This window comes from Excalfactoria chinensis, chromosome 8 (assembly GCF_039878825.1).
Source record: "Excalfactoria chinensis isolate bCotChi1 chromosome 8, bCotChi1.hap2, whole genome shotgun sequence".
Lineage (NCBI taxonomy): Eukaryota > Metazoa > Chordata > Aves > Galliformes > Phasianidae > Excalfactoria > Excalfactoria chinensis.
In genome coordinates, this window is record NC_092832.1 from 20,802,458 (window position 1) to 20,824,295 (window position 21,838).

Below are 21,838 nucleotides of genomic sequence, written 5' to 3' on the forward strand. Positions count from 1 at the left end.
TTCATAGCGAGAGCCATGGGATGAGAAGCAAAGTTCTGTCAAAGATGAGAAATGGTTAGCAAGATGGAATAGCAAGAGCAGTTCTTAGCACAGAAACCTCAAACTGCCTTGAAGTCGGGGAAGCTCGAAGAACCACTAAGCCACTGCTCAGGATTCTGCTGAAAAGGGGCCTGAGCAGTTATTATTTATGCTCTTATAACACAGAAATATTAATATTGTTGTGAAGTCAAAAATAATTAAAGGAGAGCTGCACATACTGCTGAAGTACTACAAATATCTTTGTTCTGCAGGCTTCATGGAGAAAGCTAGAACATGCAGAAGGACACATTTCCTTAATGACATGAAATACTGGTATTTAGCTACACACGTAACTCATGCACTCACACAGGGTGCACAGACATGCAGTCTATGGAGACATACCACCAAGGCAGCAAATCCACCCAATTAGAAAATGCACAGAAGTTCCAGGGTCTGAAACCCCAGAGCAGGATCCCAGCCCACAAACAAGTCCCTTACCACAGTAAGACTTGTGTTCCCACAGCCTCACCCACTCTTGCAGATTCAAAGACCCTTCAAGTACATCTTAAGCTCACTACCACAAACACAACCACAACACAAGCTTAACGTGAGAAATTAAGAGTTTTGTTAGGAAAGGGAAGAAATGCAGTGTCTTGAGAAACATTAACAGCTTCGTGTTTCTACTGGGACAACCCAATGAAAAGCACAGGAGCAGCCAAATCACAACCTTTCTGAACAAGATTCATTTCCTACACAGCAGGTTTACACAAACAAAAGCCTTTCTGCTTTAAGGGTAAATCCCCTAGACAAATCTTCCTGCAATACTAGAGAGAGGACCCCAAAGCATTCAAATCATTTTACTTCCAACTGCAACATCCAAACAAAAGAGGATTTCACACCATACCTGCTCCGAAGGCAAAGAAGAAGCTCTTATCTGTGTTCTCCCGTAAAAGCGCCATCACTCTCTTGCCCATTCTCTCATTCCTCTTGTAGATGAGCTCCTGCCTGAAGTAGCTGTCTATCTCCTGGGCTGTTACTTGCTCGTGGGGTGGGAGCGTAGTGTTGATGAAGTTTGGGACCTGTAATGGAGAGACCGAGGCTCAGCTGGAGGCACCTGGCTCTAACAGGCTCATTAAAAGGACAGCTGTAAACAGTTAAGTACTCTCAGAAACACTGGAGGTTGTAATCCAGCCTCACTTAAACCACCTGTGCATCACTGAAAAAAAAACTCACCACAATATGCAAGCATGTTCTATAATCTTTAATTCTACAACAAAATAAGCCACCCAGCAAACAAAAGCTTGGCCAACATGTGCTTTTTTTGTAGTGTAACTGGCTCCTGTCTGTATATGGGAAGGGTACAGTAAAGTGCAACTTTTACTAAAGGGAATATTTTGTCTTTTCTCTGTTCCTTCAGCAACCTGAGTTTTTAAGTGCCACACCTGAGCAATTGACCAAAACCTCTTCTCTACTTGTCCAATCTTGTTTACTGCCTAATTCAAGCCTGAACAAGACTGAAATACACTCTCAGCCACCCTGGTCATGACCTTGAGTAAGGACTGCAAGGTTTGGCTTGTATATGCTGCTTTTTAATAATCCAAACAGTTAAACAATTAAGAAAGGTCAGCAAATCCAAAACCAGGAAGATGTAAACAGGATAAAACCCCTTTACCTCTCTCTCTGCTTTAGATCTCACTAGAGAAGACCATGAACTGCACTGCATAAAATCCCTGAAACATTCCTGACGTTTTGAGGGAGAAGAAGGGAATTCCACACCAGCTGCTCCTTCAGTCCCTTTTTTTGGAAGGAGTGATGTTTACATGCAAAGAGGAATGGTGAAAACCCAAAGGATAATTGGGATTGTTTCACTGAGGGGAGCAAGCCCATGAAAGGACTGAGCCCCAAGCTGCAGAGGGCAGCCATGCCACAAGTCTCTGATTACTGGGACAGGTGAGCTGTTTTGATGCAGCAGCCTGGAGGATATGCAGTGTGCTACAGTGGGTAGTGTTTGATGATTGCTCCCAGGACCCCTCCTTCACCTTTGGTGATTTCCTCTGCCTTGCCACTGGAAAGCTGCTTAAGCTGTGAAACCCAAATTCAGATTTCCCAGTCTCCAGATAAAAGTAAAGCTGCCAGGATTTCCAGCATTAATCTGAGTCAGCGGTAATGGTTTTGCATGCGCAGCCCATAAGGGGAACATCCTTCAAGCAGCGTGTTGAAACACTTGATGCAGCAGCTCTGTTGCTTTAATTCTTCCTCTGGTTTTCCACTACACCAGATTCCTGAACTCATTTTCTTAAAACTTGCCTTTAGTCTTCTTTTTTTTCCAGCTCACCTCTTACCCTCCCACTTGGCCACATGATTTTACCACAACCATTTCTGCCTCTTCCCACATTCCTCACTCATATCGTCTCTCTAAAAGCTTTCAGCAGGTCTTAGCAAGAGAACTCATTTTCATCATCCCAGTGGCTCTCCTTGAGGCTTTTCCATTGCAGCCCCAGCTGTGTCAGGGGCACAGGGTAGCTGAGGTTTCTTGCCATGAGCTATTCAGAAGGACAGACCAAGGCCTCGCTGTGGGTTTGCACCAACTTATGAGGACAACCTGCTCCTGCCTGAGTCAGGAGCTGCAGTGTTCGTGGGCAGAATGGCTTTAAGCAGGACATCTCCTTTGCAGGAGGTTTGGAGCCCAAGCACGAGGGTTTTGTTCAGACCTTAACCAAAAGGGTCACACGGCTCCATCACTTGCAGTCCTACATCCACACTCAATTCAGAGTTTCCCCTCCTTATTTAACCTAAAGCAGAGTCCACAAAATGCAGCCATTTCCTCACTTTACCCCCCCACCCCCTCTTTTCCCTCAGTGGGAAAGAGTTTACTAAGGACAGAGAGATAAATTTCAGAGCAAGGACTGGATTTTGTCAGCGTTTCTCATACTTGTCCAAAGAATGAAAGGAGGCATTACCCCTATAGGCACATCACCAGCTACAGATCCCTCTGCACCTTGTGCATTCCTGTGTTTCTAATGATTGCTCAATCACTGGCAAAAAAATACAGTGTGTGTGTATGTTTGCATGTGTGTGTGTGTGGCAGAGGCTGGAAGATAAATGATTGAAGTAAGTACAGCCGTACACAGTAGTGCAACCACACTCTGAGCTACGACACTGGCCCCATTAATCAGAGCTGCTCCTCCTTGTATTGCAGCTCCTTTCCATGGTCGGTGACATACACCATGCGTGGCTTCAAGAAGGCAGCTGCTCCTGTTGATTTAAGAAACCCTTTGGATTCCTAACCACCAGACAGGGATCAGGAAGTCAAGAAACAGTTGCATGCAATTAGGAAGCTGTTAACCACAGTTGGGATTAAAGGGTTTGGGGTTGATTTTTTTGGAGGGGGTGGAAAAAAAGAACACACATCACCTGGGGTATGCTCCCTTTCCAGTGGATACACATTAAGATACAGGTTTTGCAGTCTCTGCAAGCAATGCTGTTTTTTGAGAAACCAATTCATGCAATCTATAATATTATATATACTATATTATTAACACACATATTTCCCATGAAAACTTAATAATATATTTCACACAGAGGTATTTAAAAAAAAGAACGATTTGTTTGGTTGAATCAGCTATAATTCTGCCTTTTTTTCTATTCATATTCACCTAGGATTATGGCTCTATGCCTCTGTAGTTATTACAGTTAGTATAGCTGGACTCCAAATTCAGTCATTAGATGCTGCCCTTGGTATCTTTAGGTACACTCTGCATTTCTTTGTCTAGTTCTTTAAGAGAAAGGACATGTGAACTAAACAAAGTCAAGACCCAGAACCACTCATCCCCCCCAGTCTGTGCAATTTTACTTGAGTAAAGTAATGTTCCCTGATGGAACATATATGTGGGTAAAGCTTTGCACACGCATCCGAGCTCACAGTGCTGTGGGATGTGGGCCATAATTCTTCACCTTTGAAGTCAGTAGGAGCTTCAGGAAGAAGAAAGAGGAAGAGTTGTGGAGTGGTTATGACACTACCCTGAAAAAATTGTTCTGTTCCCATGGGCAATACAAATCTTTTGCATGATCACAAGCTTGTCATTTGAGTTTAGACCTTCAAAGCAAACTCAGCACTTAACCTCCACTAAATATCTTTGAAGCATTTGGCATTATTCCTCCTGTCTCTCAAAATCCCATCTGTAAAACGGGGACAGCAAGACCCTCTGACTTGAGAACAGACATTATGTAGAAGGCACTGGCTGAATCTTGTAGACAAGACCCCAAGAAGATCCAAAGTCAAAGACGATGCTTAGCAGGAACCTCTCTTCCCTCTAAAACTTTGTGGAAGAAGGCTGGGATTCTGCTGCAGTCATTAGCATAAGAGCTGACAAGGCACTTCGCCTCAGAAGAAAAAGTATCAGCCATATCTCAAGATGTATGTTATGCTGTCAGCTTTGTCTATAGAAACAGAAAGGGGAAAAAAAATGGAAAAAAATAAGAAGAAAAAAGGAAAAAAAAAGAGAAAAGTAAAACGTTTTGGTGCAGAGTCTTTCATCAGAGTTAGGGCGTACTGCCAAAGGTCAGCTGAAACTTCATAAACACTGGATGATATTTAAGTATATTTTCTTGTTTACTAATTTTGTAGTATTTGTACAAACTTTTCAGGGCAAAGGCAAAATGCCAGAACTGTGAATATCAATCTAAAACTGATTTGTTGTGTACATATAAGCAACGCCATCTTTGGTTAAAACTTCTTCCCCTGCTATGGAACCCACAGCTCTAAGTTCAGTCCAGTATGAAATCACAGTGCCACCGTTCCCCATATAAGTAGAGGAAATACAAGGAGACTTGCTTAAAGTCATAAAGGGAGATTATGAGAAGGCAGCGTTGTCTATCAGCTTCTCAGGTTTCACACAAAACCCATCCATCCATCCCTTACAGGATAAAACTTCCATGCTAGTAATCCTTATCTCCAGCCATTACACCAACCACAATATTTTTTATGTGATATTTATTACACATTATCTAATGAGCTGCCTAGTTTATGAGCTTCATGTGGGCAGGGGCCAGAAGACAAGGAAGGATTTCCCCTGTACCACACAGGCCAGGAACTTTTATATGGTCTAGAAAGCAGTGCACAAGATAAGAATCTCAAGAGCTGACAGCACCACTTATGTGGGCTTCCAGAGAGCCAAAGCAGCATAAAGACACCCACTGGCACCTCTGACAAACAGAACAGCCCTAAATTCACACCAGCACTTCTTGGGTCAGTGGCTGACATCTGAACGCCAGTTATCACCCGTTTATGAAGGGAGGATACCTGCCTGTTAACCAGCCTTGACAGGGCATTGTGGTTTTTATTGCAGTGCTGCAAAGTATACTGCTCTGGACTCAGAAGACACCTGTTCCTCTCTGATTTATGAACCCTTCTGGCATCTGGAAGAGCAGTATTCGCTTACTGCAGCCTCTGATGCAAAGAATTCAAATGCTGCTAAGTGAATGGGCTGCAAGGATAAGCATCGCCATGAGGAGGATGTGGCTGCTGGAGTGACAACTGCTGCTGCTGCTGGCTGGGCTGGTTTCCTGCAGCACCTCCAAGTTTCCATCCCAACGGAGACCTTCAGGGTCAAGAAAAGCAGTGGGTGTTTTTGGTCAATGTGATTTAGCCCAAAGATGGCAACTGCGCAGAAGATGCACTTTGAGCTTATTCTGTAGGATGGAAGCCAGGAGGGAGCTCTGTAAAATTGTGCAAGTTGTTATTAGCCCATCCTTCAATCCCTACTGCTTTTAGGTGATAACTGCTTTTTATTAAGCATCAAAATTGGAAATCGTCTATTAGAAGCACGAGTAGACTTAGATTTTCAGGATAAGTCCTATGTGTCCTTTCCCAGTTGCAAACATCTACTCATGGTGAGTGTTAAGAACACATTATAGGAACTTCCAGCACATTTAGGAGGACGAGGCTAGCACAGGCATGTCATTTAGTGGATTTTGTGATGCTAAAACATGGTGTTTTTTCTTCAGAAGCGGACTCCAACACCAAACTAGCCACTACATTCCCAATCTGCGCTTGTCCCATTTTCTTCTCATCCACTCTGCAGAACGCTGAGCAGTTCTCAAGTGACAACTCTCTGCAGCCAGAGGCAGGCTTGGAAATTCTGGGAACGGGTCAAAGAGCAGTCACACTTTTCCCACTCACACCTCCCCACCCTCCTGCTGCCCCTGCTCCAGGAACCACTCAGGAACTACTCTGAGGTTTGGGCTAGCTCAGCATTTCCACTACAGGAATGGATTTTCCATTGCGCCCCTTGGCTTGGAGAGAGCCTTGTAGTGTCCCCAGACCTCTGAAAGAAGGAAACAGAGCTGAGAAACTGTGAGGAGAAGGGGCTGCAACCTCCCCCCTCAGCAGAAAGTGTGGTGTTGCAGCTGAATGGTGAGGGGCTTCACAAACCCTTATTATTTTCTGGCTCGGATTCATTACTACTTGGACACATTTGTGCACTTTTCATCAGCATTTCTGCTCAGTCCTCCCTAAGCCGTACTCTTGCAGGGCTGCATTGCACCAGTTGCCTGGCTGTTGCAGTTGCATTGCAGTTCATGTTGGCAAGCATTCTATAGTTGGCCTACCTGATTACAAGCTACGTCGAGTACCTCTGAGGATGGAAAGGCAATTTGAGTGTAAAAATGAAGTCCTTAGAGTTTTAAATTAGCTAGCTCAGCTCCGTGAGCCACTGGAGCATCTAAATCTATTAACAGAGGAAAATTAGGAATAGAAAAAGACTGAGAGGGAAAAAAAAATAGCCTGAATGCTAGTGAACTCCTTAGAGATAGCATAAGATATTAAAAAACATATAAAAATAATAATAAATAAATCTGTAGGTGAAACAAATACTTCAGGAGTCATTGCTGGCATGACTGTAGGGTCAGCTGCAACTCCTGAAGCCCAGCACCAGCATCCCTGCAGCCATCAGCCCCAAATCCTGCTGCGCCTGCTGTTCTCAGAGATGGCATCTGGCCCAAGGGCAGTCATGTGCCCTACCTGGCCCCATGTGCTGCTCTGGGGCATTTGGGTGGAAGGAAAGCATAGTTCAAAGAAAGGAAAAAAAAAAGAGAGAGAAAGGAAAAAAGAAAAAGAGAGAAGAAATAAAAAAAGGAGAAAGAGGAGGAAATAGGAAAAAAAAATGAGATAAAGAGGAAAAATAAAAGAAATAAAGACAGGGAAAAAATGAGAAAATGAAAAAGAAGGGGGAAAATGGGGAAAAAAAGAAAAAAGAAAAAATATATAAGAAAAGGAATAATGGGAGAATAGCCACAGGAATGGCTTCTGCATCTCACAAACAGCTTGGGAGGTGATCCTTCTATTCTTGTTAAAAAGATCCCTGAGAAGTCATGACCTCGCTGTATGTTTTCTATTTGTTTTCCCAAACCAGTGAAATAGTTGCTTTCCAAGCACTTGAGAAGAAGAAATAAGTAAATAAAACTAAAAGCGTACCACTAGCCCCTCCTCCAAGGCTTCCTTCCCCACTCCATCCCAACCCTGTCCCTGCTCCCCTTGGTAGCCATGCCAAAATATGCAGCTGGCCTCTCTATCTGAATGAATGTTTTGATTAAAGAAGCCTTAGTAGAACACAGACAGAACAATGATCTGCAAGCTTCACCCAGCTATGCAGTGTATATTTAGGGCCAGATTACAGGGACCTGTTCACTAATTGAATGAGGATGACAAGCCTGCAGTGTATGCAAATATAGGTTTTGGTTTCAGCGGGGAGCATAAATCTTAACTACACATTGATGACTCCTGCCCCATTTAAAAGCTCAATTTAACGCTGGGATTTCTTTTTGAGGCCAGCTTTCATGAGCTTGCAAACATATGGAAAAGTTCAAGTTTTGCTATTTCCCTTCCAAATTCTTTGTTTCCTTTAACAAAGAATATATATATATATATTCTGTTCTGACAGTAAAACCATCACCTATTATATTGCCATGACACCCAAGCAAAGATACTGATCAAAAGGCAAAGCGGGGCAATAAAGTAAGAAAAGAAAATGGGCCAAAGGGTTTATTTGGGGGATTGGTTTTTCACAGCGCTGAAATTCTTTTTCCAAAGGTATTTTTCATTTAGTTTTCCGTTGCACAGTGGGAGAACAGCCGGTCAGTAGCGGGTACAAACTCAGCTCAGGGCTCTTCCATGAGCTTCTGGTTCAGTCAGGTAACAATGGAAGCCTGAAAGCTTATGTGAAGTTTGCCACCTGCTTTTAGGCTGATAGTCACCATCAGAGAACAAAACCAGCTTACTCTGGAGAACCTGATCTACAGTGTTCCCTATTCAGTCATGTGCATTAATAGCATCAGAACAAGAAATGTTGTGTCAAGGAGTACCTCCAACCATCAACTTTCAGAACACCAATGAATACCAGTGCTGTCAAGTCAACAAAGACAATCAAATTGATGATCACTGTCTTCCCTCTTTGTCTTAATGAGGGAACAAACACATCCTCTAGACAAAACACAAAGGGAGATGAAGCATTTTCTATATTCAAGTCACAAGATATTGTTCAAAAAGCCAACAAGTCTTTCTCGTTTCTCTTGAACAGGTCTTTCCAAGAAACACTTCATAAACCAGCACTTTGAAAAGGAGGGATAGTAAATGCTTTATAGCAAACATACATCAATGCACACAAAGCAGCGTACTACTACCTTGAACTCCAAATGTTTTTCCCAACCACTGTTTCATTCTCTTTTATAGTTTATTCCCTTACTAATAAACACAGTTAGTCAACAACCTTCAAATATTTTTCATATAAATCAGTTATTTTCCGTATGTTTCTTTTCTAAGCCTTCAAAAGAAAAACCTTTGCCTCTCAGTGTCTTGTTCCAATCTTTCTCCTACTTTCTCTCCTTCTCCCATCGCCTTCTCCATTGAAACTCTTAAGTGGAAAGGAGGCACTTCCAAGTTAAGACAATGCTAAAAGCAGGCACATCATGAAAATTTACAGGCAAGAGCCTATTTTCAAAACCTGCAGCAGGAAAATAATCTGGAAGCATTCCAGATAACTCACCAAAAAAAAAAAATAGAATCATCTCTGCAGAGATTTCCCCAGCACTGTCATCAACAAGTAGACCTTCTCAATCTGGGTCTGTAACCAATTTTGTGAAACACGTGAGCCAAAATATAATATTGCTCCAATCTGGAATCCTGTTCCGACATAATAGGAAAATTAGACTCTGAAAATTTTGGCTGCCCTTGTAGGTTGTTGGTTTTTGTGTCGTTTTGTTTTTTTTAACTTCCAACTGCTCACAAGGCTGTGACTCAGGTGCAAGTGGAAAGAACGTGTGACTCTACCACAGCTGATCAGCAGCTCTTCTGAACTCTGGGAAAGCAACATCTCTCCAGAAGCACCCACGAGGTGGGAGGCTCGTGCTGGGGCACAAGCAGCTCTGAACATGTCATCAGATGCCAGGGGAACACCGAGCCTGCTATGGATTTAACTAATAATGTAAAGGCATGGAAGCGCTACTGACAGTTTGCTGGGACTCAGAAACCCTCGAGAGCAGCTCACTCTGTGCCCGGGACACCCTTGCACTTGCTGTGCTGGAAAGCCTGTAATCACTTTCCCTGGAAGGACGAGAGTCTGTGCCTGTTTGTCTGCACTTTGTTACAGCTGAAAATGATAAGGTGCTTCCAAAGTGTTGTGTTACAATAGCTGTGCCTTCAGTTTAAGGATTTATCTTCCTTTGCTCTAGATAAAACTCCATTCCTTGAACAAATTAGGTCTGCTTATCATTCAACGCTCTACCTAATGGTTTCAGCTGTGTGTTTCTGCATTTATTGAAGCTAGGGCATTCCACAGATAGTTCTCATTGATTTGAGAAGTGAGCCAGAAATCCAGTCATATTTTATCCAAAACTAGAATGGGGCAAACTAATGACATAATTAGAATTATCAGGACTCTTAAATCTTAAAGGACGGGTTTAAATGCAGGATGATAACATTTTTAAAGGGGTATAAAACACAACCTGTTTATAAACAGCAAACATATTGTGAAGCCATGAGCTGAACCTTTTCTTCTTTAGTGTAGGGAAGCTGACTACTGACATGCTGTTAGTGTACAGATCTCTAATGCTGTGCTATCAGCATTAGATCACTCTGAGTATTTCAAAAGCTATTTGACCATGAATCCTTCAGTCAGAATTATGGCTGAAAAACAAGAGCTGGAGATCACAGGTATAGTTTTTGAGTAGGGTTAAAGGAAAAAAGAAAAACATCTCAAAACCCATCACAGGAAGTATGGGTACAAGATACTCCCAAGCCCTACATATATCAGTTCAAAACTCTATGTATATCTGTTCAACATATTTAAACAAAGACCTCAACATCAGATTTAGGGAAGAAAAGACAAGAGAAATCGTTCTGTACCACACTTCTTGCTCACCATGGCTTCACATTATTAGGGACTTTTTAAACTATCTTAGGTAAGAAAAAGTGTTCTTTGGAGGTAGACCATTCTCTAATTTTTCACTAACAGATTTTTTTAATTATTATTTTTGCATCTCAATACATCTGGACCTTCTGACCTTAATTCCTTTGTAAGAACTTCAGATAACACAGAAGTTAAAGCTGCTGATCTAATCCAAAGCCTCTCTTCTTGTAGTGTACGTTTTTCAAAAGCATAGAAAGAAACTAAGATTTCTGTGGTGGAAAAAGTCTGAAGAAAAAGCAACATAAACCTATCCTGCCCTTAACTTAAACTGTATTTTCTTCTCAGCATCGTGTTGACTTTCTGCCCAGAAACTCCAGCCTAAGTCTCTCGATTGAACAAGTCACAAGAGAATCGTGCATTTCCAGAAGGCTGTCCAAGCAGGAGAGATGCTCTGTACACCACTTTAGGTCATAGTCTAACTGAATAAACTCAGCCTCTTAAAGTTTTATTAAGTTTGAATAAGGATTTATACGTTCAGAAAAAATGGTGCTTGGAAACAAAATGTAAAAGGAAGAAGAAAAATAAAAAGAAGGAAAGAAAGAGAAAGGAATGAGGAATGTTATATAACCAAGGAAAAGCAGAGCTGTTTTCTGCTTTCACTGCCCTTAATTAAAATTTAAGAAGAATAAAAAGTAAAAAGAACCTCAACACTGAAACCAAGGAGGAATGGTTTAGTGCTTGAGTGTCATTGGTGTTGGCTGCTCCGGGACAGGAGCTGTTCTCTGCACTGGTGCCTAAGCTCCTGATTTGGTCTATGAAATGCCTTCTTCCCATGCTTTTCATCCTGGCACTGTCCCTTCTGCACCCTGCACAGGCACAGACTGCCCTCTCCTCCCAAATGCCACAGAAACTGTCAAGATCAATGCTGGGAAAAAGCAGTTCTTCCAAACTCTCTCTCTTAGCAACATTGAGGAGGCTCAAGAAAGTCATCCCTAGCACAGAAAGTCAGCAGATTTCTATTTCTGTTCCTTCTACCTGCTCCAAGATGAGTTCTGCTGCAAAGCCATCTCAGCTTCTTGCAGCCAGCTTCTGGAGATGCTCCATCTCCCAAGATTCATGGTAGGGGAATTGAGGAAGTTCTTACACATACACCTTTGTCCCTTCAAGTGCCCCCAGTGTGATGTTGGAATTTTCCAGCTGCTTTTCTGGCACATTCCAATTACTTAAACCAATGGCTCCCAAATGAAGCAACTAATGCACAGGCTGCCCTTTATTCTGCAGCTCTGTGATATTCAGTTTTCCTGCACTTGTAGGATTATCATTTTTCATCATATCTGATGATGACTGTAATACACTCACATTCAGTGATGAATCTCTGTGCTTAGATTTAGTTGTTCACAAGAAAGATCCCATGGGGAATACTTCATGTCTAATATTTAAGCCAGGCTAATCAAATTTGATAACCAAATAGACTTCAGTGGCAGGGATGCCACTCTTACCAAAAACACACAGAATAAACTCTGGAAGTACCATTGGCAGATGTTAAATGAATAGAGAGTTTATGTTGGGCTTTAGTTTTCTATTTTGTACTGCTTGCAATTAAAAATAAATGATATAAAACTGGCTTATAAAAACACTAGCAAACAAAAAACCTCTTTACATGAATTAAGAGCAACAGCCCATAAGAGGAATATACTCCTCAACATTTAGAGTTCTGGAGGGACTAGTATACATATAGGGATTTTAATTTTCTATGGCCTCTAAGTGTTATAATCTCTATCGACTGCGTGCACTCTGAGCTCATGACTAACACTACTGCTTGAACTCCCATTGGCTGTTGGCTTCTTTCTTCTTTAACATTGTTTTTAAACCCACGCTGATTCAAGAATTTGCAGGAATAAAAAAGCTTTTACAGCATCTCAAGTCTGAAACACAGGTCTGTTATAGGACAAAGTGTCAACAAATCACAGAACTTCTAGAAGCAGCATGCAAGACCTCTACAAAAAAAGCCATGTTGTAGAGAGTGGCTACCTTGCAGACTGGAGCCATCCTTACTTTCTCAGCTCCTTATCTGAAAAACTAGTGACACACAGAGCCCTGTGCAAGTCAGGAAAACAACGGCATGGTTAAGAAGCCCTGCTCACCTGATCTCAGTTCTCTCTTGAGATCATATAGCTATTCTTGATTTTTACATCTTAATGGTAAGCCGCTATCACTATTTAATAGATTTTCACTGGCAAAATGTATGAAATGCTTAGGCTGGCAAAGCATATAAAGGTCTCCTACAAAAAAGTCACTGCATCTGAGACACGAATCTGTGAAAAATTATCAAATAAATAAAAAGATGACGTAAGAGACAGTATCCATAGACCAAGCTTCCAAAGAATTAATGGAGAAGAAGAAAGAGGAACCTATATATCAAATGAGAATCTCCAAGTTTGCCATGAACTATCAAACCAGTCTGGAAAGCAGATTTCTGCTCCATTGAGTCTTTAATAGCATTGGATAACTAAGATAAACAGAGACGGAAGGGCTGTCTGAGACACATACAAAATTATTGAATTATGACATGTTTGAGAAGTTATTTACTTTACAGAATATTTACATAAGGTTCACTTCCTCTTCAAACATAAGCTCAAATATTACAAAGATTTTTTTTCCCCCTTAATGAAGAGACCACATTCAACAGTCCCACAAATGTCCATAATTAACGTTTTTAAGGCACGCTCCTAGTAAGGTTTTCCAGGCAGTCACTTCCCCAGAGCCAAAGCAATACCTAGGAAACCCCAAACTCTCAGTATGCAGATGAGACACACATGGAGAAGAAAACATGGGGCATCAAAAGAAAGAGGAAAAAGAAGAAAAGGGGTAGAAAGTGATGACCATGAGACTGGAGATTTACTTTCTGCTGAGCTATAGGCACCTGACAGGCTTTATGCCAAGCTCCTTACCTCTCTGTGCCTCTATTCATCAGCTGAATTACACCCTTTTTTGTCATATGAGACCTGTAGGATGCAGTGCTGGGGGAAACTATGTATGTGATTACCTGGTAGAAACAGATGCTGAGCATTTTAATGAATACACATCACTATATCCAGTGTAGAAATTTTAGATCAGGAACTCTGGTAAGAGAACGCTTCTTGTCTTTGTAAGAGAAAATGCCATCTCTTATAAAACAAACAATTTGCTCTCAGCTAGCTGGCTCATACGCAACATTTCTGCTTACCTGGGAAGTGTCATGATTGAATATAACAGCATTCAGGTCTCCACAGTTATAATGTTTGATGAGATCTTCAGTGGTGTATGGGGCCTGCAAACTGCCTGCTCGGAGACTTTCATGCTGGAGCAGAGTTTGGTTTAGTGCAAACAGCACCTGTAGAAATGCAAACAAGAAGAACGGAGGAGGAGTTAATCATATTAAGTATCAAAGAAGCACAGTGTACAAAGCCAAATGAGTCAAAAAACTCACACACATATGCAGTTCATTGACCCATCTTGGCCCACAACAATAAGGGCTGATCAGATATTTCCAACTGGAAGGGAATTCTGCCCCTCTCTAGTAGAAGTCCTTATTACAGGACCCTTGTTATTCCTCATAAAATCTAACTTCACAACACTGCCCCTGCAGAGGAAATGGTCTGAGAGCTTTCTGTTCAGACAACCTGTCTGCATGGGAGACAGTGGAATTAAAATTAGGAAGCTTGCATTTCCTTTGACTATTTCCTGACAGCTATCTTAAATCCAAAGCCCAAACAAAATCAGAAGATTTTCAATAAAAATAATAATCTTCCAAACTTAGGAAGTCGCTGGTGTATTAGGGGGACATTCTGTGTGCTTTAAAACCAGAAACTTGAGGTAATTCACTGCCAGTCTCCCTCCCTTTGTCTTTCCTCTTCACCTACCCTCTTGCAAAACAGAGATACTGAACTGTGACTGTTACTAGACACAGTACTCCCTATGAGTCCTCATGAGGGCAGTGTAGAGGAGGAAGAGAACCTCCCTTGACCTGTTGGCCACATTCTTTTTAACGCACCCCAGGATACCACTGGCCTTCTAGACTACTGCTGGCATATGGTCAACCCATTGTCCACTTGGACACACTTACACAGAGAAAACAGAATCACTGTTATTTATTATTTACATTTGTGTACCCCCAAAATGTCCTTGGTGATGATGAAAGCTTCTAACATTTATAACAACAGCGCCCTCTCCATCCCAAGTTATCATCTCAACTCTTGGGTAAGCAACACATGCTTAGTGCCAGCCATCCCGGTCACGGCTGCAGTCTCTACTTATTCTTACTCACATGCCTAAATTTAAGCAACTGAACTGACTTTAAGCATTAAATCCCAAAGGAGTTTAAAATTAATGATGAACTACTGCCTCTGCAGCTTGGAAGCCTTTATTTGTTTACAAACACGGTTTCCACTGAAGTTGATCTGAAGGAAGGGGAACTGTCAACTAGATTTACTGCTGTAAAACCTCAGGTATACAGCAAATGTAATCTGGGGGAAAAAAAAGATAAAGAAATAAATGTAAAGGAATAAGAAAATACAAGTATCTCCAGGGCAATAACAGCCTCTTAATACAAAGCTGTTAGATGTTCACTAACACACACACACACACACACACACACACACACACACACACACACACGTTCTGGTTGAAGGAAAGAAAATGTTCTCTTTTAATTTACTTTTTAAAACTATCAAGATGGTCTTTCAAATGAACCTGCTACACTTCCACCCCACAACTGGTTGCCTCTAAAGATCCAAGCCTAAGAGATTTCCTTGCTCGGATCTAAGGGTCTCTTTGGGCTTTTCTACAAAGAGCTCTATCTTTCCCAGGACTGTAGCATAAAACTAAGCATCTTCCTAACTTGGTCTTCCTGTAATCTAAAAAATCTGCAAAAAATACAGTTTAAAAACTTCTAACCTTTGAAGGATCTGAGCGTTCTCCTTTTTTTTTCCCCCTGAGGGCTACGGCTCAAAGAGGAAACGGCTCATCCCAGGATTTCCTGGGGATTCTAAACATTTCGACTAATAAAAATAAGAGCTTAGAAAAACTCTGACAGGAAAACCGAGAGCAGAGCTTTTCCCAAAATGCTTTTAGCAAAATCCTTCTCGTTTCTGATTTTTTAAACAAGGGATGTGGCTGGAATTTTACACACAAAAAATGTGCTCACACACACACACACACACATACATATACAAACAGCCAGACAAAACTTGAGGATAAAACAGAGTGCTTTACAGTAAAATATTAAGGAGGCAACAAACAAATCCTTACTTCATCCTGAATGCTTTTCTTTTTTTTGGGGGGAGGGGGTTACTTCAGCTTCCTGAGGAAACCAGCCCTCTGCATTCATGCTCTATGCTTCCTCCTCATAAATTTGGAAGCTATTAGCTGATTTCAGTCATATTTGCAGAGGGTTAGAGGTCTTCAAGAAAACTGCCTGCCTGCTCCTTGAAAATAAGCATTTGGCTGCAGAAAGGGCCACAGTGTGTGCTTGCTTGTTTTAGAAAACCAAAGACACCACATGGGAGAGGAGTTTATCGGAGCTTGCAGCACGAGATGGAACCCAGTGCATGGGCAGCAGATTTATTACTGTCAGTGCTTGTCTCAGAATGGTCATGCTCCCGTGCTCTGCCCCTGTGCTATAAGGGGACCTAGAAATGCTGCCAGCTGAGCCCTGGTACCTGGCTGACCCCACAGGGAAGCCAAATTGCTGCCTCCAAGCAAAAAAACAACTCCAAAGATCATATTCTGGGATAGGAGCTAAAATTAGAAACCCAGGTATTTGCATATGCTCAAGCAAAACTTCAGCCACTTGAGAAGTTTTCTAGGGAACTGTTGCTTAACCAAGCCTCAGTCATCATGCTTTTGGGTTGAGTGGCTCAAAACACACATAAGGAGAGGCAAGGTCTTACAGCAGCCGCCTGTCTGCTGGATTTGTAGGCCATTTCCTTTAAAGTCAGGTTAAAGCCATCTTAAAAGCTGCATTTATTTTTCCTTACTGTTCAGATAATGCCACAAAAACAATGCTGTTTCCTTTCCTGCTCCCTATCTTAATATCAGTGACCCCACGACCTCCAGCCCAAACCTCTATCTGAGCTAAATCTCCCAGAGGTGCCCAAGATTACCACACAACTGAGGGCTTCAAAATAAATACACTGAAAGCGACTGCCTTTGCACAGTCCCACCTAATAAATATAGCAGACAGTATTTGTTCTGGGAAGTGATGGGAAGTTATGAGCTTGGCGCTGGGAAAGTGCATTTTATTCATGCAATTTACGATCCTGACAGCTGTGGGCTCTGAAGGCCAGTTTTGCACAGTTGTCTCTGGCCCCAGTTTGCAACCAATTGATACACGGACAACAGAAGAGGGTTTTCACCCTGCCTGGAAGAAGCCTTTCTACACATGTGGTATCATTCTCTTGTGCAAAGCAGCAAACCAACACAGATTTTACATGCATTTGGAGACATCAGCTCAGCCCTTATGGCAAACCTTAAACCTTATGGTCCTGCTTTATTGCCTGAGGGAGAGGGTACCACCAACCCTACACAGCACCAGGAACCACTGGGCTGATCTTTTAGCAACATTCTTGCACAGACTATTGTCATTACTTGAAAAAGGGGCCTGGACATGGCCAGTTCTTCCACAGGGTCAGAGACAGGGTTGGTACAGGGTGAAAGCTCTGTCTTACTCGTGACCTTCACTCAAGGTGCTCTCTCCATCACCCAACAGCCCTTGTGCTGCTGCATTGCCTCAGCCCAGGAAATAGATGACCATTAAGGTCCCTTCCAACCTATGCTATTCAATGATTCTGTCAACCTTTGATCTTTGGCCATCATCATCCTGGGTACTCCAGATGCAGCCAAATCTGCAGAGATCAGGCTCTACCATTCCCACACAAACTTGCTGCAGGACTCTCTGAAGGAACACAGAAGCCTAATGAAGACCCTAGCAACGGAGTTTACTGATTACCTTGATGCTACAAACAGTATTTACTTCCCCCCACACATCTGGATTAGTCAAATACTAATGGAAAGTAGTGGCAGCAAAAGCCTATCTAGCATTTAAATCAACTGGAATGCACAAACCACTTACTTTCAATTTCAAAAGACACAACATTAGAAAACCTCTGAAGTAATCACATAAAATGAGCAGAGAAAACCTGTATGAGATCTCAAGGTCCCAAGGAGGACTGGCATTGCTTAGAAGTGTGTATATATACATACATAACACTGCAGGTTGTCATGGGATAGTTTGAGCTTCATTTTCCCAAGGCCACGGCATTAGCTGGAGGTAAGGAGAAGCTGATTTTATGTGAGATTTTAATGAGATGTGGCTTGTAGGCAAGTAAATCCAGTCCACAGAAACAGATCTAAGAAAGCACTGCCCCCTTTCCAGGCAGTGAGGAGAAGTGAGCTGATGTGCACCTGGCCTTAGGAATACTTGTGTCCTGTCACAGATCTTCACTGCATTTGGTTTTGGGAGCAAAGCGAGATAAAAATTCCTCTTATTCCAAGGTACTCTCACAAACCATCACAATGTATGGATTCTTTCCCATGACCATCACTGAACATCAGCTTGTGGACGCAGAGGCAGCTGTGTCCATTCAGCTCTACGTTTTTAATACTTTTGCATATGTGAGCGAATTGACTTGGAGTTGATTATCCTGTTACAGCTTTCCAAGCAAAACGCTCACATGCTTTGTCAGAAATCCATTTTGTTTATTAAACTCCTGTAGTTCCCCAAGTCCTGATGACAGCTCAACTCTGTGCCTATCACCTCATCTAGAAGGCAATACTATGGATTTCGAACCAAGTGGGAAGGTTCCCAGGGCCACCTCTCCAGTTTTCTGACTATAGTCCCAAACAGTACCACAATGGAAAAACAGCTTCATGTGGGCATCTAGGAAGATATCGTAAAGTATGACAAGGAAATGTTTTTACCAGTAGAAATCCTAGAGTGGTCCCAAACTCTTTCTTTGGAACTATTTTGCTAATAAAACAGAAAACTCAGGAGTTACAACGGAAGGAACAAAATCTGTGTTAGACTGAAGAGGGATCAATGTTCTTCTGGTGGGTTTGCTATTCAGATTTGAGAAGCAAAGGAAACTGTGAAAACTCTCACACCAAACTTTTTCTGTGCAGAAAAAATGTGATTGCCCTGATGGAGAAATCACTTTCCATTCCTAAACTTACTAAAGCTGAACCATAAGCGTAGCATTCGCATGACTCCGGTAGCTGGAGTTACAGGATGACCCCTGCATAGAACCATGATTAATAACAATACCGCAAAAACAAGTCCTGAAGTTTCATAGCGTGATGTCATCTCTTGGGCAGGGAACTATTGTTTTCTTTTGCTTTCTCTTCTGGACAAGCGCCAACACAATGCAAACACTAAATAAGCATTACTGGAAGCGTTTGGGTGAGTATATCCCATCAGCGCTCATATTGCGACTAAAGAAGTGCCTTCAGCGCTCATATTGTGACTCAAGAAAAGAAGCGCCTGCTCTCCTGCACAGCTCCAAACAAACCACAGTGTAAGAACCGAGGTGTACTGGGATTCTTGTTCTGTTGTTATCATTCTCTGTACTCAAATAGAAAATCAAATATAGTGTTTCAGGTCAAAATAACGGCCTGGAGGGAAAAGAGAATAAAGAAAAAAGAAAAGAAAAAGAAAAGCTGAAAAACCCAAGTCCCTGATTTTCCAGATTAATGAAAAGCAATAAAAGTGTTTGCCCAAATCACTTCAGTTCCATTGGTTTCTAGAAGACGGGTTTCCCCTTTCCTTGAATCTCTTGCGCTGTTGCTAGGAATTAGTGAGCTGTGAAACTCACCTAATGAGGTCAGCATCAGGAAATAGCTCTGGAAAAACAGGTCCCAGAGGAACGATAAAGGACTCCCTCAGTGTCCAAGAGAAATCCTGGATGCATCGCCACATTGTGCTGCCGGGGCCACTGGAGGAACTCACCTTACTTTGCTGTTGTTGTTCCCATAAAGGGACAGCCAAGGAAAGTGAAACTATTAACTCATCCACTGGAATTTCTGCTCAGAAAACCGTGCCCCCTGTTAAAGCTTCTCATAAAAGCCTTTCAGCTAGTTAGTTCCATATGTTCCCCAAGCCTGCAGTTATTGCTTCTGAAAGGCAGGAGTAGTTAAGAGTCTGTGGCTTGGCACTGACCAGGGAGACCTAAGGACTTTGCTTTTTCTCTCCCTTTCAAACTACCAATTAACCAGTTTAATAAAACAGTTTGAATCTGACCAAGGTGTTTGGAGAAACCCCTAACCACGACAAATCCTACCGGTGACATGCAGGCTTGGCCTGGTGCAGAGCATTTGCATTAATAACTCACAGCTCCGACACTAACTATAGAACCATGGAATGGTTGGGTTGGAAGGGACCTTAATGTGCATGAGGCCCCCATTCCTTCAGCACTATGACTTCAAACCATCGCCAACCCAGAGAGGACTCACCTGGTTGACAGCAGCTTTCTTTCGTTCTCTATTCTGACCACACCAAAATACTGCACGTATTTCTGGCTTCAGCAGGACTCTTAGCTACAAGTCTTCAGGTGTACAAGGCCATGAAGACAACAAATAAAGACAATGGAACAAAATTCTAACCTAAGTTGATTCCTGTCTAGATAGAACTTTAAAAATACCATATAATTCACATCACATACACTACAAATACCACACCTTAATTAGGCCAAAATATCCCAAAACAAGGTCTTAGATATGTCAAAAGCAGTTGTAGCACAGGCATGAACAGAAGAAGGACAGGATTTGAAACCTTTCCTTCTAAGTATTATTTCTAAAGGTATTCAGAGTTCACCCTCATTTAGAAGAAAGGAAAGGAAGAAAAGCTTTGATTTGGAATTTCCAGTATTTCCTTGTAGACCGTGACACTGCAGTGGAAGGATGCACTCTGAATGTGCTCACCACAACACTGGCACCTTCTTTTTTGCCATTAACTCAGCCTGACATCAAGCTAGTAACGGTGTAAATGCAAAAGCAATGCCATCAATGTAAATGTGATTCCATCACCAGGAGACATAAAGTATGTTCAGAGATGCTCACTCGCCCTCTGCATCGCATCAGAACGAGGTGAGCAGAGAGTGGGTCTTCTTCAGACAACAACTTCTCACCTTTTGGAGATCTGCCTCTTCCACTCTTGCTCTTTCCCTCCCACCTCCTCAGCTCCTCTTTTTGTCAAGGTGAAGTCATTGCTGTTCTCACTCATACTGTGTTATTTAGGAGCAGCTGGCTACCTGATCTTTGCAGAAGAGAAGTCACATCAGTTGCCCAGCTCAGTCTGCTACCTTGCTCAGTGCTCGTATTCCTAACATTGACGCCTGGCAGGATGCCCAGCACCCAAAGGGCATTGCCCACGATCATCTTCCTCTACCTTAAATGGGGACATTGTCTCCACTTCCAGGATCGCCGCTTTCAAAAGAAGCAAATGAAATCTTTCCCAAGAACCTGAAACCACATTTGTGCTCTTGAGTCACCAATGAGGCTTTTAGCTGGCACTTCTGTGGTTTCCATTTTGCTTTTTTGTCTATGCTGTAACAGGAGGAATGTGGAAACATGCACTCCGTGGGGCGGCTCGTGCCCTGGCGACAAGGGGCTGCAGCAAAGGGGCACCCCCATGGAAAAGGGTAAAGCTTTGGGAAGCTCCTCCTGGTTACAGGCATTCAGCCTGAGACATATTTTATAAAAGCCTGGTTTAATGATATGGTATGTATCCCCCCATTGAAAATCCAGACCGTCCTGGGTATATTTAATCTGGGGTTTTATTCATATTACTGCTTAATTTTCAACTGCTTCTTTTTAATTACCAGCTGAAGCTACATAGTAAAATGGACTGGCCCTACAGGCATGTTTTTCTTTCTATTATATTACAGTGAGGCAGCAGATTAACTCCTTCAGCCATCCCAGTTTAACACCTCGCAGTGCCAGCACAGCCCTTTCCAGACTGCTGTTCCTGCAGCAAGAAGAGCTGAAGAGGACATAGAGATCCACAACGCAGATTACCAGCTCCCAACCCTGGTTATCAGCATCAGCAAATGCCAATTTCAAAGTAAATCAACATGATGGAGCATAAATCATGGCCCTTCAGCAGCAGGCATGCTTTCCAGCAAGGCAGATGGTGCCTCTGGCCATGGACAAACAGTTTGGGGCACAGCTATGTTGGCATTCTAGCCTGCAAGCATAAGATGACCTTGCAGGTAGTAAACAGGTGAAATGATGAAAGAATTGTCCCTTCCCATCTCAAGGCAAGATGGCACTGGAGTATGAAGAAAGAGCATCAGATCCACACGCTTTTTTTTTTATGTCTAGGCTGAATAGTTTCATTTCAGAGAATGTCAATGAATCTGGCTACCAGAAGGGACAGGCTATTC

At 42.3% G+C, this 21,838-nt stretch overlaps 1 protein-coding gene across 1 annotated transcript in view; it reads right to left on the reverse strand.

Moving 5' to 3' along the window:
* TRABD2B (TraB domain containing 2B) overlaps window positions 1–21,838 on the reverse strand; it is a 238,375-nt gene that overhangs the window by 95,408 nt on the left and 121,129 nt on the right. Inside the window, exons 3-4 of the mRNA XM_072343459.1 lie at window positions 13,648–13,794; window positions 923–1,097 (exon numbers count right to left, since the gene is read on the reverse strand). Coding sequence (XP_072199560.1) covers window positions 923–1,097; window positions 13,648–13,794 — 322 coding nt within the window. The remainder of the gene's footprint in view (window positions 1–922; window positions 1,098–13,647; window positions 13,795–21,838) is intronic.